The sequence below is a fragment of the Sander lucioperca genome, chromosome 11, assembly GCF_008315115.2.
Source record: "Sander lucioperca isolate FBNREF2018 chromosome 11, SLUC_FBN_1.2, whole genome shotgun sequence".
Lineage (NCBI taxonomy): Eukaryota > Metazoa > Chordata > Actinopteri > Perciformes > Percidae > Sander > Sander lucioperca.
This window is the reverse complement of record NC_050183.1, coordinates 35,692,610-35,707,829: the sequence shown is the minus strand read 5'-3', so window position 1 is coordinate 35,707,829 and position 15,220 is coordinate 35,692,610. Positions and strand designations below refer to the sequence as shown.

The following is a 15,220-nucleotide window of genomic DNA, read 5'->3' as shown; positions in this document are numbered from 1 at the left end:
GAGTTTAATTAGTTTATTATCATACAATACACTAGACATGCTTCTGCTGTTTTATTATGTATTTATCAGCAAATCCCATCTTTAAAGTTTTTAGGAGAGCAACACTGATGTCAGCAGACCTGATTGGTACAGTTTTGTAAAATAAACAGTGATTGCTAGAATTAAACCTATAGAATGTATACAGTGAGCCAACAAGAATCCACAATAGTCTCAAAGTCATAAAGTATTACAGCAGGCACAGGTAACAATGCAAAAGTACCACAGTGAGTAAAAAGGTGTAGTACTAAACTGATTAATGTAAACAGGCCTTACAGTTTCACTTGACTCACAACCCCAAAAAGACAATAATACTACTTTGGCAGAAATGTAAACAGTATTATCACTTTCTGTTGCTGCACCAGGCAGCTGCGTTCTTGAACATGCGTAGCCAGGGTGAAGGGGTGAGAGAAGGTCTGAAGTCCCTCGGGGCCCAGGGCGTCTGCCAGCCCAGGGTGCAGCGCTCCGGGTGGGGCATCATGGCCAGGTGTCTCCCGTCCCTAGAGCAGAGCCCTGCTATGCCCTGCGGGGAGCCGTTAGGGTTCAGAGGGTACTCTTCAGTGGGATGACCCTGGTCGTCAAGGTAACGGACGGGGGCGAGCCCACCAGAAATGATCTGGTCCTGAGCCAGGGAGCTACGGAATTGCATCAGACCTGTGAAGGAAACAAGGTTGGGGGGGGGGGGAAATCAATTATCAAGCACAGCTGTTGTTTATGGAACATGCTGACCTGTGACAGAATGGGTCATTGTTGCGCAAGTTAAAAAGTTTACACTGAGTAACTTCTTTGTGCTCAAAGATTCAGTGCTGCATTCCTGTCCTGAACTCATGAGTGTGTCAGAGGTTGAAGAACAGAGGACTACAAGCAAAGTACTACCACATGATTGACTTCACAGCACTGTACCTTCTCCATGTGCAACCCAGACTCCCAGAGCCGAGCCCTCCATGCCTCTGAGCCAGACGGACGGGGACTCCTGGATCCCCACGCTGACGAACCGAGACTCAAACCTGCCGGACTTATTGTGGGTCAGCACTACTTCAGTCTCTGAGGGGAAATTGGAGAGAGTTGGAAACCATTTTAAACTCAGTAACCGCTGCAGAAGGTCCCCTCTGGGATGATTAGATTAATTTCTTCACATACTGCTGTTGCATCGTCTCAGTTCACTACTACAGTACGTTTTTTCTTGTTATTACTATTATAGGCATGACTTTCTGTGCCTTTTCTTCTTACCTGCTCCATCCTCGCCCTCTCCCACCCAGCCCAGCAGGGCGAGCAGCTGGCAGCCATTACACACTCCCAAACTCAGTGTGTCTTCCCGCTGCCGGAAGCGCTCAAACTCAGCTTTGGCCTTGGGGTTATATGCAACAGTAGCAGCCCAACCTATGATGGATAAATGCTGTTACACACATTTTCTTTTGTATATTAAATAGGGTTGAGTACCGTTTGGATTTTTACGGTACTTTTAAAACGATTCCGAACCGATTCCTAAACTGATTCTTGAAAAACTGAAAAATGACATCAAAGAAAGGCTCTTTTATGGAGTTTTTTTTAAAAATTGAAAATTATTTAAATGTAACAATATATTAACGTTTTAAAGTACTTAAATATAATAAGTAAACCTAAGTCACCTAACACATAACTACAATAATTTAACAAATAACAGTTACACTATTAACAAGTAACAACAAAATAAATGTTGTTGAGTTGGTATGCCAACCAGCTTCAAACTTTAGCAGTTCTTTTGCAGAAAAATGACCATATTTGCCTTCTCTGGCAAGATAAGACACCTCTCCTGACGTATGGCATGTCCTGCACAGGAGAAAACTCTCTCAGATGGTGTCCAAGAGGCCTGTACACACAGGTATGAGTTTGAAAGGGCAGACAATTTGGGGAGGCTGTCCCGCTTCCCCCACCACCAGGCTACAGGGTCAGCAGAGCAAGTGTAACATGTTTACTAGCGATCACGTGCAGTGAATGGTTAATATGCTTTTACGTCTGTTTTGGTGAGCCCAGAGGGAAAATATGGCATTTTAAAAGTAGCCTACATTTACGATAGCTAGCTAACGGTAGACTACAGAGAAAGTGTGACATTTTTACGTCCATTTTGGAGCGTGTACAAAAAGCCGTCTATCAGCAGTGATTGCATGTCGGAGAATAGCGCGGACACGCGCTTCACACCGCGAGTGCCGCTCAGCGGAAAAGGGAGAAAGAAAAAAAAAAAAAAGAGTATGCCGCTGTCTGGAGCGACAGAGGGAAAATATTTCAGTCGGAACCAAAATTTGCGTTCTAACCCGGTCCGAATACTACCGTTTGCGTAGGGTTTCGGTACCCAACCCTAATATTAAAGCGGCCTATAAGCGTGTGTGTGTGTATGGGTGTTTTTTTGCCTTTAGCTGATCCCAGGACATCTGCGTAGCTGAATCCACCTACGAACACGACGGCTTTAAAAGACTCCAGAGTTAGGGAGCCAGAGCACAGGTCCTGCATGTTGACATCCCACACCTACACAAAAATATACACAAGAGTCACGCACACCAGCAATACAGCTTAGGTCGACATATATCCAGTAAATAAAGCTCTAAATAGTTACCTCAAAGCCGGCCATGTACAGAGACACAGACATCTCTCGGTCTCCGTTACTGCCCTCTTCCCTGACCACAGCTACACGAGGCTGACCTGCATCTGAAACAACATCAACACACATCAGAGAGACTCAAATAAAAATGTCAAGCACTTAGTGGTTCACAACTATTCAAAGATGACTATTTTAATAACACTACACTACATACTTTTACTTTCTTTTTTTATGTTGGTCAGACCAATTTAACTGGTACATATTTTGGCAAATTGTAAGAGAGCTTATGTCATTATTTCTAACATTTTACAGACCAAATTATTAATATAGTAATCAATGAATAATTGAAGGATTACTTGATCAATTAGTTGCAGTTGTCTAAACTAATACCAATCCTGTTTGGCCTTACTGAGCTGGCTGACGCTGGGCATTTCGGAGGGGTCAAAGGTCAGTTTGAAGTAGGGCTGTGTCCTCTTGGCTAGCCCTTCCTCTTCCTGTTTTACACAGATCTCATTGGACTGGAGGCGCTCCAGCTGGAAACTGGTGTCCTCCCATAATGCTCTGAGGTTAGGCAGTGGCTCTCTCAGTACCTCCTGTCCATCCACACCAACACTGACCTGAAAGACAAGTGAGGGAAATAAAACATGACAGTCACCACAGATGAGATGAAAACCGTTGAGACACATACTGAGGTCGACGTCTCACCACAGCCTCTGGCCCAAAGCCGCAGGTTCTGCCGACACGGTGGCACTGCACGCCTGCGTCACTGTATCTCTGACACACCGTTTCAACATCGAGCTGTGAAACCTCCAGAACCAGACCCAGCTCCTCGCTGAACAACAGCTCCGTGACTGTGCAGACAAGAGATGAAGCCACAACACTGCATGAGTTCATAATAACAACTACACAGTTTGTGTCCTGTATGTGTGAGGCGCATCAGCTCACTAACCTCCAGCTCCTTGTGATGGCAGATCAACATCAATCCCACGGTTTCCTGCAAACGCCATCTCCAGCAAGCAGGAAATGAGGCCGCCATCGCTGATGTCATGTCCTGCACTCAGCAGACGATCTTCAAGAACAGAAAAAAAACTCTTTATGTCGGTCTCTTCTTATCAAATATCCACAGTTTTCAAAAGCCACCAAGTCCTGTTGCTTTTTTTTTTTTTTTTAAACTGAAAATGCACAGTAAAACCACTAAGTGGCTGTGTAACATAGTACAAAGCTGTGGCCTTACAATTAGAGAAAATAAAGCTAAAGAAAGGTTGCTCACAGACTTAATTACATTACAGAAAAACAATGCTAAACTCGTATCTCCTCTGTGGCAGAGAGTTCTCTGCCTGCGAGTGCAAGCTGACCGTGTATGAGTGCCTGTGTGGTGTTGAAGCAGGCAGTCAATAGTTCTGGCTGCTCCAGGTCAGGAGAGCAGTCTCCCAGCTGACTGTAGCACTGAGCCAGGGCAGAGCCTCCCAGGCGATGACGGCCTGGACTGAGAGGAACCCACAACAACACACCTGCAGTCAGAGGAGAGAGGGTCAGAGTCTGTTAGCGTTTTTGGAAGGTGTGTATTTTAATATATAATTTGTAGAGAGAGAAAGATTTGGGCAGTCTGGGTGAGATCAGGATATATCAAATTTAGAAGTCCTATTTTCTGCCAACTAAGAACAAAACTATAAATAAAAGGCAATCGGATATATGCTCTTCACTGATCATGAGCAACCAGATTCTGAGTCTGAGTGTGTAAAATACCTTTGCCATCTGGATCCTCGAGGTCAGGCGTCACAGTAGCTGTGATGTCAGGACAAACGGCATATGCCGAAATAACCAGAGCACCTGAAACAGAAGCAACGGGAAAGCCAAGCTTAACAAAGACCCATACGCAGACACAGTTCTACAGACACCCACACGCACACACACACACACACACACACACACACACACAGTGAGAGTACCTGGAGCTTTGACCGTCTCTTTCCCCACTCTAGCGGCCATACTCAGAGAGTCCTTGCCCCCATCAATGGCCACTCCCAGCTGACCCATGACCTCACACATGGCTTTGCAGGCCTCCCACAGACAGGCTCCCTCACCAGGAAGCTTGGCAGCCCACATCCAGTTACCACTACACTTCACATCCTGAAACACACCACAGAGATTTACCAAAATCCTGGACATTTATTTAAAAGGAAATCATCTGTACCAATTCTAATCTGAAGAAGATCTAGTCAACCGATTTGTTATTTCATTTAGTAGGGACAAATATGTCTATGTTGTATGTATGCTCTATCCATTGAGAAGGACCCTCATGTACAGTATTTAGGTATATTTGTGATTTTCCTCACACTCTCCATCATCCACTCACCTTCAAAGCTGTGACTCTGGCAAACACCAAATTGGTCAGAGCCTCTCCAACAGCCATGCGAGCCCCGGCTGCAGGACAGACCAGGCCTTTGATTGGCTGCTCTCCGATGGCAGTAGCTGCTCCCTCCAGGCTGAACGGTGACAGAGCAACAACAGCCACGTCGGCCAATGGGGTGTGAAGGGGGCCGACGCACTGTTGCTGGGCAACCAACCCAGTCACAGACCGGTCCACCTGAGAGAGGGACGGAGTGAAGACGCAGAGAGTCGCAAAGTGTCTGCACAAACGTACTTAGACTTACTAAGACAGAGACGGTGGAGGACGGGGAAGAAAAACACACCTTGTTGGTCAGGTAGCGTTTGGACGCCACAGCGGGCAAACGCAAAACTCTGTCCAGTGCGTCTTTGACTTTCAGCCTGGCAGGAAGAGCCAGAGGCTGATGGGTCGGGGCCAGACGCTCCATCTCAAACTCCTTCTGCGGCATCTTGCCCAGAACCCACTCCAGCTGCAGGTCGACAGGACAGCGCCCCCTGTCGGCTTGATCCCCACTGCCTCTATCATCATCCATCAGCACAATCTGTGGGAGATAACCAAATCCATTTTTTTTTTTTTACTTGAGGTTGTTTAGCAGTATGACTTGACCAACAACCACTGATCACTAAAGCGGGTTGATCAGTACAATGGATGTGCAATTATCAGCTTGACTGAGGCTGATACGTGCCTTGCCGTCTCCAGTGATGTTTCCCACAAAGTCAACAGGACACTTCTCCCTCTGACACACCCTCTCCAAGAAGCCCCTGTCCGATGGACGGAGCAGCAGGGCGTTGCTCTCCTGATACTCTGCCCCCCACAGCTCCAGCACACTCAGGGTGGGGTCTCCTTTCTACAAAACAAAGACGGAGAGAAGAGGAACAAAATAAGAAATGGCAGAATGTGTGTGTGCGTTAGTGTGTCTTTGTGTTTGTAGCTGTGTTCGTGTGCTGATTACTTTGAATCTACTGCAGTAGATTGCGGCTCCCGCTGGCTCACTCAGCTCCTTAAGCACATTACCTGAAGATGATAATGTGATTCGATGTGTTAACTTTTGTCTGATCATCTAAGCTCTACATAAATACTGGAAAAAAAAAAAAAGGTTCCTGTGTTTCATACCGTTTCCTCCCGCCCCCTGGTCGTGTATACTGCAGATCGGGTTCCCGCCGCTTCTTTCCAGACACGCCCTGAGAGCGCGATTCATCTTCTGCTCCATCTCAGCGTCTCCCCTCTGCACTGCACCCAGATCCCTGTCGCTGGAGTTGTCACCCTGGACCTGCAAGCCAAAACGTATTTAAATACCTACCCTGAAACATCTGCACCAGGTGAGCTCACTGCTTAGGTTAAGGTTAGGGTTAGGTGCCTTGAAGGCAGCAGTCGTAGCGCTGCCTGGAAGGAGCAGTTGGGGGCAAAAAACACCATTGAGCGTGATTTACTGCGGCGACCGTACTTGCACAGAGGAGGCTGCTCCTCCTCCCACGCCAATTCTGTACACCGGCCCTCCGATCTTCACCACTTCCATTCCTGATCGACAGGGACAACAGAGGGACACCAGGAGTCATTGATTGATATGTATGAATATAGCCTTTGCAATGATTAAACACATACCACACGCACTGAGTTAAAACATTACCAGTCTCTGCCTCTTCTTTCTTTACATGCGTGTCTTCAATAGAACCGAGACCACCGCTGAACATGATTGGCTTAATCCACTCTCGCCGCTCTCCATCAGCCAGCCGCATGCCGAAAGAACGAGCAAAACCTAGAGGGAATTTTTACAAAAATGCTGTAAAAATTCTATATCAATCAATCAGTAGACTGACAGAAAATTATTTATAACTAATCAATGTTACAGTCATTAACAGGGCTGTAACAGTACGTGTGAGAATTTTTACTTTTTTATTTTCCCAGTGATACCGAAATCATACGAACTGTGACCCTACAACCGAGGTACATACCGAACCGCGAATTTTGTGTCATTAATCAAGTAGAAACACCACTCGCAACGTTTTCTGATTTCAGTTTCAAAGATGCTGAAATTTAATATTCTTTAGTTTGATATTCTGAAAATAATTTGAGTTTTTTTGGCAGCTCATCAGGCTAAAGAACAGATCTTAACATGACACACGGGTCAAACCTTTGTACAACACATGATAGATAAATAATAATAAAAAAAAAATGAATTGATTAATAAATAATAAACAGTAAATGTAAATAACAGGTAAATTAATATCTTTTTCAAGCTAATTTAAGGCATTCTCCGTGAGCGTGGAGAAACTGTTAATGGAATTTTTGCACCATTTTATGTTTACATTTTTATAGCCTAAACAATTAATTGAGATACATAAATAAACAATTAACTGTTAAAGTACATCTAGGCATGCTACAGTAGGGTTCGCTACCTGACAGGACAGGTTCTCCAAACTTGTTGCCGTAGTCTGAGGCTCCATCACTGGCTTCAACTGCCACCTGCAGCGGAGGGGCAAAGCTGGAAGGATACTCCCAGCCCTCTCCTTCAGACTCCCAGGGGAGAACGTAACCTGCAGCCATGGACAGGGACAACGGATACTATTGATTTAAGAAACAGTTCACATTTCCAGCCATGAAAGTGAAGCATGCTGTTGTTGTTGTTGCTGCAGACCTGGGATGTGCAGGTTGCCAAAGCAGTAGCCTGCAGTGCCGGCGATGACGTGGCCTCCCTGCCCAGCACTCTGGACATCTCTGATACGACCTCCTGTGCCTGTGGTGGCACCGCTGAATGGCGCTACACCTACAGGGTCAATTGGGTTTGATAATGATTATTTGGAAAAACAACACAAGGAAAAAAAGTACACTTACACTGCAAATAAACACAATGTTTTGGGTGTCCTGACCTGTTGGGAAGTTGTGCGTCTCTGCGGTAAAGATGACGTGTCTTAGTGAGCGCCGCGTCTCATACGGGCTGGCCTGGGATGGATCCTTTGGGTAAACACACTCCAGCTCCATCCCTTTGATACCACTGGACACACACACACACACACACACATTTCACATTGAGTCAGTGTGAACAGAAACACACACACCTACACGTCTGGTCTCTGCGTAGACGGGGAGTGCGCGTGTGTGCGTGCAAGCAGCTATGTACAGCGTGCTAACCTTGACAATCCTGTTTGTAGCGCTGGTCTGTATATGTCTTCAGTGTTGCCTGCCTGGATGTACCATTAACCTATAGCTATCCCTACTAGCGTGGCTCTTACATGCTTGCTAATAACGTAACACACACACACACACACACACACACACACACACACACACACACACACACACGTTTGTTTTTTTCTTTCTTTCTTTCTTTGTGGGCATTCCCTAGCCCCTAACCCTAACCTTAACCATCACAACTAAATGCCTAACCTTAACCCTTACCCTCACCCGAACCATAACCTAATTCTAACCCTAATCCTAAAACCAAGTCTTAACCCTCAAACAGCCCTTTAACCTTGTGGGGTCCAGCATTTTGGGCCCCACAAGGCTGTGCAGACCCCACAAGTATACTGTATTCCCCGGTTTTTGGACCCTACGAATATAGTAAAACAAGCACAGACACACACAGACACACACAGACACACACAGACACACACACACACACACCTGCTGTTGTCGCAGAACTTGATGACGTTGTTCTGGTTGCTGTGCTGCTGGGTGTCCATTATAAGACTGAAAAGAGTCTCCTTCTGCTCTTGCCCATCGATCTTCATCCGCCCTCGGAAGAACCAGTGGCGACTGTGCTCGCTGGGACACCGGAGTACAAAAAAAACAAAAAAAACAATGGAGAACAAAAAAACATCAACATCGGAACAAAAACTTCAGAGCCGAGCAACATGCACAGCACAAAGCAGTCCTGCTAATCTGCGCGTTGCAGACAAACCGCACCTGTTGGACTGGGCCAGGTCGAAACACTCCACACTGGTGGGGTTCCTTTGAATCCTCTGGAACATCGATGTGTAGTAGTCCAGATCCCAGGAATCAAAGGCCAGACCTGCATTAAGACACATTCGGAGATTTTGCCACCAAAAAGCAACCACCACCAAATATGGAAAGACATTTCACGTGCATGTTTTCTTCTTCTTTTTTTGTATAATTTGTTATTATAAACAGCACTGCAGACACCAACCTACAAAGTAGTTTGCACTCAATTAACACAGGCCATGATGCAAAATCAATCAATCAGCAAAAACGCACACACTAAGCTCTGTATTCAACTATAATCCAGTATCCTCTGCATGTACAGTTACATTTTATAATTCCAACTGAATTTCAACTTCAGAGAAACTGGTATTATAAAAGGATTATTACGTTAGGTATACACTGCAAAATAGTGAAAGTGAAATCAAACCTTAGGGGGAATTAAGTGGCTATAGTGTCAAGAAGGTAGATGGGCCCTTTTTAATCATCTCCTCAATTCACCAGTTGAGCATGGCAGGGCCTACAAAGTACTTGTTGAAATTATTCTCATCTGTTTGGGCAGCTTGTGAATATTAATGAAGCTGGGCAGAATTGAATCAGCAGTGTGTGAACATAAACACGCACACCACGTTCTGTCGTGGTTGGCAGAGTCCGTTTGAAACCTGTTCCCATAAAGAGAGAGATAACCAGTTGCTGTCAATACGTGAAAATGAAATGTATTGTAGTTTCAGTGCATCATAGTTAGAGCGGAGGCGATTAGTTGTTGATATGGCGATCAAGAGAAATCACAAATGTGGCACAAATGCGGAAAAAACAAAACAAAAAACTATTGTTCTAATTGTAAGGATTAGCTCCTTTTCAGTATCTTATGGTATTAAACTTAATATCTTTGTGACAATTTAAAGACATCCCTCTGGGATAGTCATATCTGACGTTCCATTAAATAGAGGCAGCCTCTCACATTTTTCAGGTTTCATTTGCGTTCACATCACATTAGGCACGGACACACTAAACGCACACATGCACGTGTAAGATAAGCTGCGACATCACTGCTGTCCTGTGACTTCAACCAGTTAAGTGATAATGTCATGCATCCTGTGACATTATTACCTCCACCAGCAGACTAAGTGTACTCACAGAAAGCTGCAAGACTGAAAAGAGGAAGAAGGAAAGAGAAAAGAGAGGAAGATTAACAGTAACAAAAGTATAAAGATGGAGATAGGCTGAATCTGAATAGTGATAAGAAGAAAACCCAGTTGAATGTTAAGAGTTAACAATGTCAAAATTGTTAAGAGAGTCTCACCCAGATCATCGTTTGCCGTCTCCAAGGCGGCACGGCCCTTCCCCAGGATGTCCACCTCAAACACCGGCTGCGGTTTGGTTTCCACGGTGAAGGAGGTGATGGGATGTTGATAGATGCATTCTGTCATACTGTCATACAGACACTCAATCAGCTTCTTTGTGTCTCCATTGAGTTCGTTAATATTCTCTCCATTCTTTGGCTGGAGGGGAAGAGACACAGATCTCATCTAAAGGCAGGGACATGGAGTGAAAACCGATCATAAAGTGCTCTAGAAAAGGATTTTCTGCATGTGTCTGTGTGTGCAAACCTTGATTAGAAATCTGCGAGACAGCTCGACCCGTGTGACGTTAGTGAGGCCGGCGCTCTGGCAGATGGACACGGCGTTAGTGGACCAGGCGGTGGAGAAGTTCAACCTGAAGAGCAAAAACAGCAACAACATAAATAAAAAACAGTTTGAAGACATTTTCTTTTGCACTTCAATGTCTGCCTCACTGGTTCCTCCAGTGTCACTGATTAAATAATGTCTTGATTTTCTTGAAATCATTAATAACCTAAAATGATATTTTATAAACTGTATCAATAAGTAACCCTTCATAAATGTACGAGTTAGGGCTGCACAATATTTTTTTTTTTTTTTTAATCAACTGGTGCAATACACATCGCGAAAGGCTGCGACATATCACGAAAAGGCACTCAGAGATTTTTTGTGTTAGTTGGAAGTTGAAAATGTCAGTAGAAAACTGCACTTTAAAATTTAACACTTCTTTTTTTTATTGGTGCCTTTTATACTCAATTTAATGTTTAATTTGTTCAATAAAAGAATGTTGGAAATTATTTCCTTTCATTTGTTATAAATTCAACAAGCAATTTGTTGTACTTTAGCAGAATACTCAAAGCAGCAGAAATGCATAACTGAGTACACTTTAATATCTGTTTATTCATCGGTAATATTGGTATTGCAATCTCAATATCACGTTACCGTATATCGCATATTTTCCTCATATCGTGCAGCCCTAGTACGCGTCCTGTACAGCACAGATGGCCCTTTTTTATTTTCGACTCTTTTAGCACAACCCTAATGCCAAAGTTTATATTTTAGGCAACAGATAATGCAGCTAGTGGGGCCCATGACTTTTTGACTTGTTGATCTGTAGAACTGTGCAGACCTCCTCTATAAATGTACTGCAACACTGACATATTGCCCTGCTTGTTTAAGCAATCTCAAATTCCCAAAACATATTGATGTTGACCAAAGTTCCTTTTTTTAAGGTCACGTGCTGACCACTGACCATCTCGATAACAATTCAGCAAACTGCATCCACTAATGAAGTCTGTGAGATGCTTTGGAAACTCCAGAAAAAGCTAACTAGTGGACGTTTCATTGGGATTCTTTCAGGAATGTACTTTCACACCTATTGAAACCTGTGTTCACTGTTTACAAGTCTTTTTTGTGTACCACTTAGTTCATCAGTTTTAAACATGTACTCAATTTAATGAAGAACATAAAGCCCATTGTAGGACAAAACCAGTGCTAATGTAGAGCTGATTTATCAGACTGCGTGAGTGCGGTACCTGGGTCCAATCTCCACCAGTTTCTCCCCGCTGCCCTCTGTGAGGTTTGTTTCCTCAGACAGCGGCTCTGCCTGCAGGGGAGGACGAAACAACCAGAGGAGAACCTCCGTCTGCTCGGGACGGAGACTCTCACAGCCTGCAGCAGGGAGCAGGAGGAAACAATGAGGACATGGCAAAATCGATATATAGGAAAAGCAGAAGGCGTGTGGAAACTTTCTCCAGGCGACATAAGGTAAATTTATATGCATTTCTTACAACCTCTGCATCTTCAATTATTAGTATATTCATCACCACCGTATAAGCACTCACCTGTCAGCTCCACATTGTAGCACAGCTCAGTGGTGATGGACAGCTGAGGGTAGATCTTGGCTGCCCTCTGTAAGGCTCGCCCATTCACAACTTCATTACTGTAGAACCTCACTACAGCCATGACTGATGGAGAGACGGAGAAAGAAATCCAATAATGAAAATCAATCACAGAATATCAAAGATGATGAATTGTAGGCGATGACATTGATTTAGCCCATCTTACTAAAGTGCATATTCTGAAGTAAAGGATCACTTAATCAGAGATCAAAGGTCAATACAGATCATTAATAAAATGTAAGGCACTCATGACTCTGTGAATAGCCTGCAGGATTCTCAGACAAAGACATCTCTCCAAGATCTCAGTCTGTTCAGACTGAGGAAATGTGTTGAGGCAATGTTGTTTCATGGTAAACCAATCTAATCTTAGTTTATATACTTTTGACTTCAAAAATACTTTATAACATACAGAAACCCAAAGTGTCATTACTATATTTTCAGAAAATCAAATATCATTAGTGTTTTCATTTATCACTTTCACAATAGCCTGTCAGGAAAAAAACATGCCTTATGCATTACCAAGATGAATGTGTCTCTGAGACAAACTCATCCTAACTAAACACACTCAGCCTCCTAACTTTTAACGTTAGCTCACTGATTATGGGCATGTTGCAGGTCACACACTGCATGGTCAGGAGCTTACTGTTAGTCCTTAGTTAACCTCATAGAGAACACACACACACACGCGCGCGCGCGCGCACACACACACACACACACACACACACACACACACACACACACACACACACGCACACACACAAAAACAAAAACACACACACACACACACACTCACTCACTCACACACACTCTCACTCTCTCTCTCTCTCTCTCTCTCTCTCTCTCTCTCTCTCGCCCGGGGTTTCCTATTTGTTAACAAAAAGTAAGGGCAGCTTGTTTTGTTTTTTTATAGCTGCCTGTGTGGAAGCTAAGTGGCTAAAATGTACCATAGTTAGCACAAAGCTAGTAGCTAAGTAACGTTAGCATAACTTACGTGTAGCAGCTTCAGCGGTTGAGTGTTTGTTTAGGATAAAAAGTTGAGATGCTGCTCAACCCCTGGCGTCCTGGAGAAACTTGTGCTGCCTCTGAATGGACTGAAGGTGGTTTGGTTGCTGAAGTCTGCAGACTGACAGGATAGGAATGGCCATGGAATAGACGTCTATGGTCTAAACCCACGTGTAACTGTGTGCGCATGCGCAGCTTGTACTCTATTCCATTGAATTTTCAGTGATTGTGTGGTGGAAATGGTTACTGGGCAAATTATTATCACTCTTTTCAATAAGTCTAAAAAGACTTTGAATTCTTAAATTCAAATTGTCTGACTGGGACGTAACATGTCTCTCATGATCTCGACTGTGTTTGTTTTTTCAATTAGATTGGTTTCAGTGTTTTAAGAGTCAAGATACAGTATTTAAATCTGGCCAACTAAATAAAACAAATAAAGAATTCGGTAATTGTCCACCAGAAGTAGAACAGCATTTAGATCTTAATGATGGGAAATGATATGGTACTGCTTTATTTTACATATAACTTAGTAATAAGTTCCAAAGATGTTTCTTGGAAAGCACAATATATTTGGTTAATGTGATAAAACTTACAGAAAATATAACTGAACAGCTAACTTGATATTTTATGTTTCTAGGCATGTTTTGGAAAGTTCGGGTTACAGCCCAGATGATACTGATGAGCAAAATCCATATTTATTAAACCAGCAGACTCCAGATTTTTAAATGTTCTTCAGTAAACTGGCTGGATGTGTTTTTTTTTTTACATGTTTCTATTTGTGTTCATTGTTTCATAGATGGGAAAATATCCGCAGGGTGTGCAGACAGCATTTCTTGATTGAAGTGTTGAAAGACCAGAACGAAACTACACCCACACACTTAAGAGTCAGGAGCTGCAGTCTTAGATATATTTAATAAATTAAAGCCAAGGTACAAAAAAAAAAACAATGTACATTTCAATACCCCCTCCCCTCCTACCACTCTTTCTTTAAACTGTGACAGTTTTATTTTCCCACTTCAGAATGAGACCACAATACAGACCGAGGATCGTCCAATCATTCTCTGTTCATGTTAGACTATGAGGCGTGACAGCTCACCCCAGAGCCGATTCCTGCCTCCAGTCTCAGTCTAAATCTGGTCTTTCTGCAGTGTCTCACACTGAATATGTTTGTCCCCTGAACCCCGAAACCCCCCCCCCCCCCCACAAAACACATACATGCTACATGTCTGCAGGCACCTCGGATTAGACAGAAGGATTAGACTGAGATAAAATTAATCAGAGACCACAAAGTACACTTTGATGCTGATCCTGCTGATTCACTAGACAGTGTATTTTACAGCCGTCACATCACTTCACCGATAATGTCTCTGGCGTAATGGACGAGCACAGAATGTCAGTGTTAACTCTTGTTGCAAATGCTTAATAACTTTCTCAGAGATATTACATTTTGTTACTGAACTTTCTAATCCTTCTTGGTCATCTCCAAGACAGTGACCCAGATGGATGAAATGATTGAGTGGCTTGTTCACTAGCATTTCGTTAAGAGTAATAGTTGGTGTCAGTAAACAGATAGATAGATGAGTCTGGTCAATGATTATCACTGGCTGGTCATTCCAGATGATAATGAGGTTTAATAGATGGGTGTGATTGCCGGTGAGCAGCAGAGGTGAAATACTGGACATGCCTGATCAGTTTTGTAAAGAAAAGAGAAGCCTGAATAAGATTGGGCATCGAGAACCGATTCATACTTGGAATCGTTTCAAAAATTACGATTCCAGTAGAATTGTTTCTTTATTGGAATCGTTTAGAGGATTTGGTTGCAAATCCGATCATCGCTTCCCAATTTAATATGCGCAAGTTTTGGTTTCCAAAGCGGCCAGGGGCTTGTTGTGTTGCAGCCTTGGAGCACAATTGTTAAAATCCAAACAATGCCCAACCCTAAGCCTGAATGAGTGTGGTGTGAAGCAATGGATGAGCTCTTTGTTTAAAAGATAGGAGAAAGGTATGGGTGTGTACTGTAGGTCCAATATAAGTGCACTGA

At 43.5% G+C, this 15,220-nt stretch overlaps 1 protein-coding gene across 3 annotated transcripts; it reads right to left on the bottom strand.

Annotated features, from left to right (window-relative positions):
* Positions 1-3: 3 nt before the first annotated feature.
* pfas (phosphoribosylformylglycinamidine synthase) lies at positions 4-13,347 on the bottom strand. 3 transcript variants are annotated; one of them, XM_031318170.2, is made up of 28 exons: positions 13,169-13,347; positions 12,121-12,243; positions 11,812-11,947; positions 10,547-10,652; positions 10,240-10,438; positions 8,904-9,009; positions 8,622-8,762; positions 7,868-7,992; positions 7,636-7,764; positions 7,397-7,534; positions 6,628-6,756; positions 6,445-6,518; positions 6,114-6,270; positions 5,953-6,014; positions 5,686-5,847; positions 5,305-5,541; positions 4,968-5,198; positions 4,561-4,741; positions 4,358-4,441; positions 3,967-4,122; positions 3,561-3,680; positions 3,317-3,462; positions 3,021-3,228; positions 2,627-2,718; positions 2,424-2,538; positions 1,267-1,416; positions 940-1,080; positions 4-690 (listed from the first exon to the last, which is right to left on the bottom strand). In XM_031318170.2, exons 2-28 carry the CDS (start codon positions 12,239-12,241, stop codon positions 380-382), a joined length of 3,957 nt encoding a protein of 1,318 aa, XP_031174030.1. In that variant the 5' UTR covers positions 12,242-12,243; positions 13,169-13,347; the 3' UTR covers positions 4-379. The 3 variants fall into 3 exon arrangements, with proteins under 3 accessions (XP_031174030.1, XP_031174031.1, XP_035862755.1); XM_031318171.2 differs by having other exon boundaries at positions 380-690; positions 12,121-12,249; positions 13,166-13,347; XM_036006862.1 differs by having other exon boundaries at positions 380-690; positions 12,121-12,246.
* Between the last annotated feature and the right edge of the window lie 1,873 nt (positions 13,348-15,220).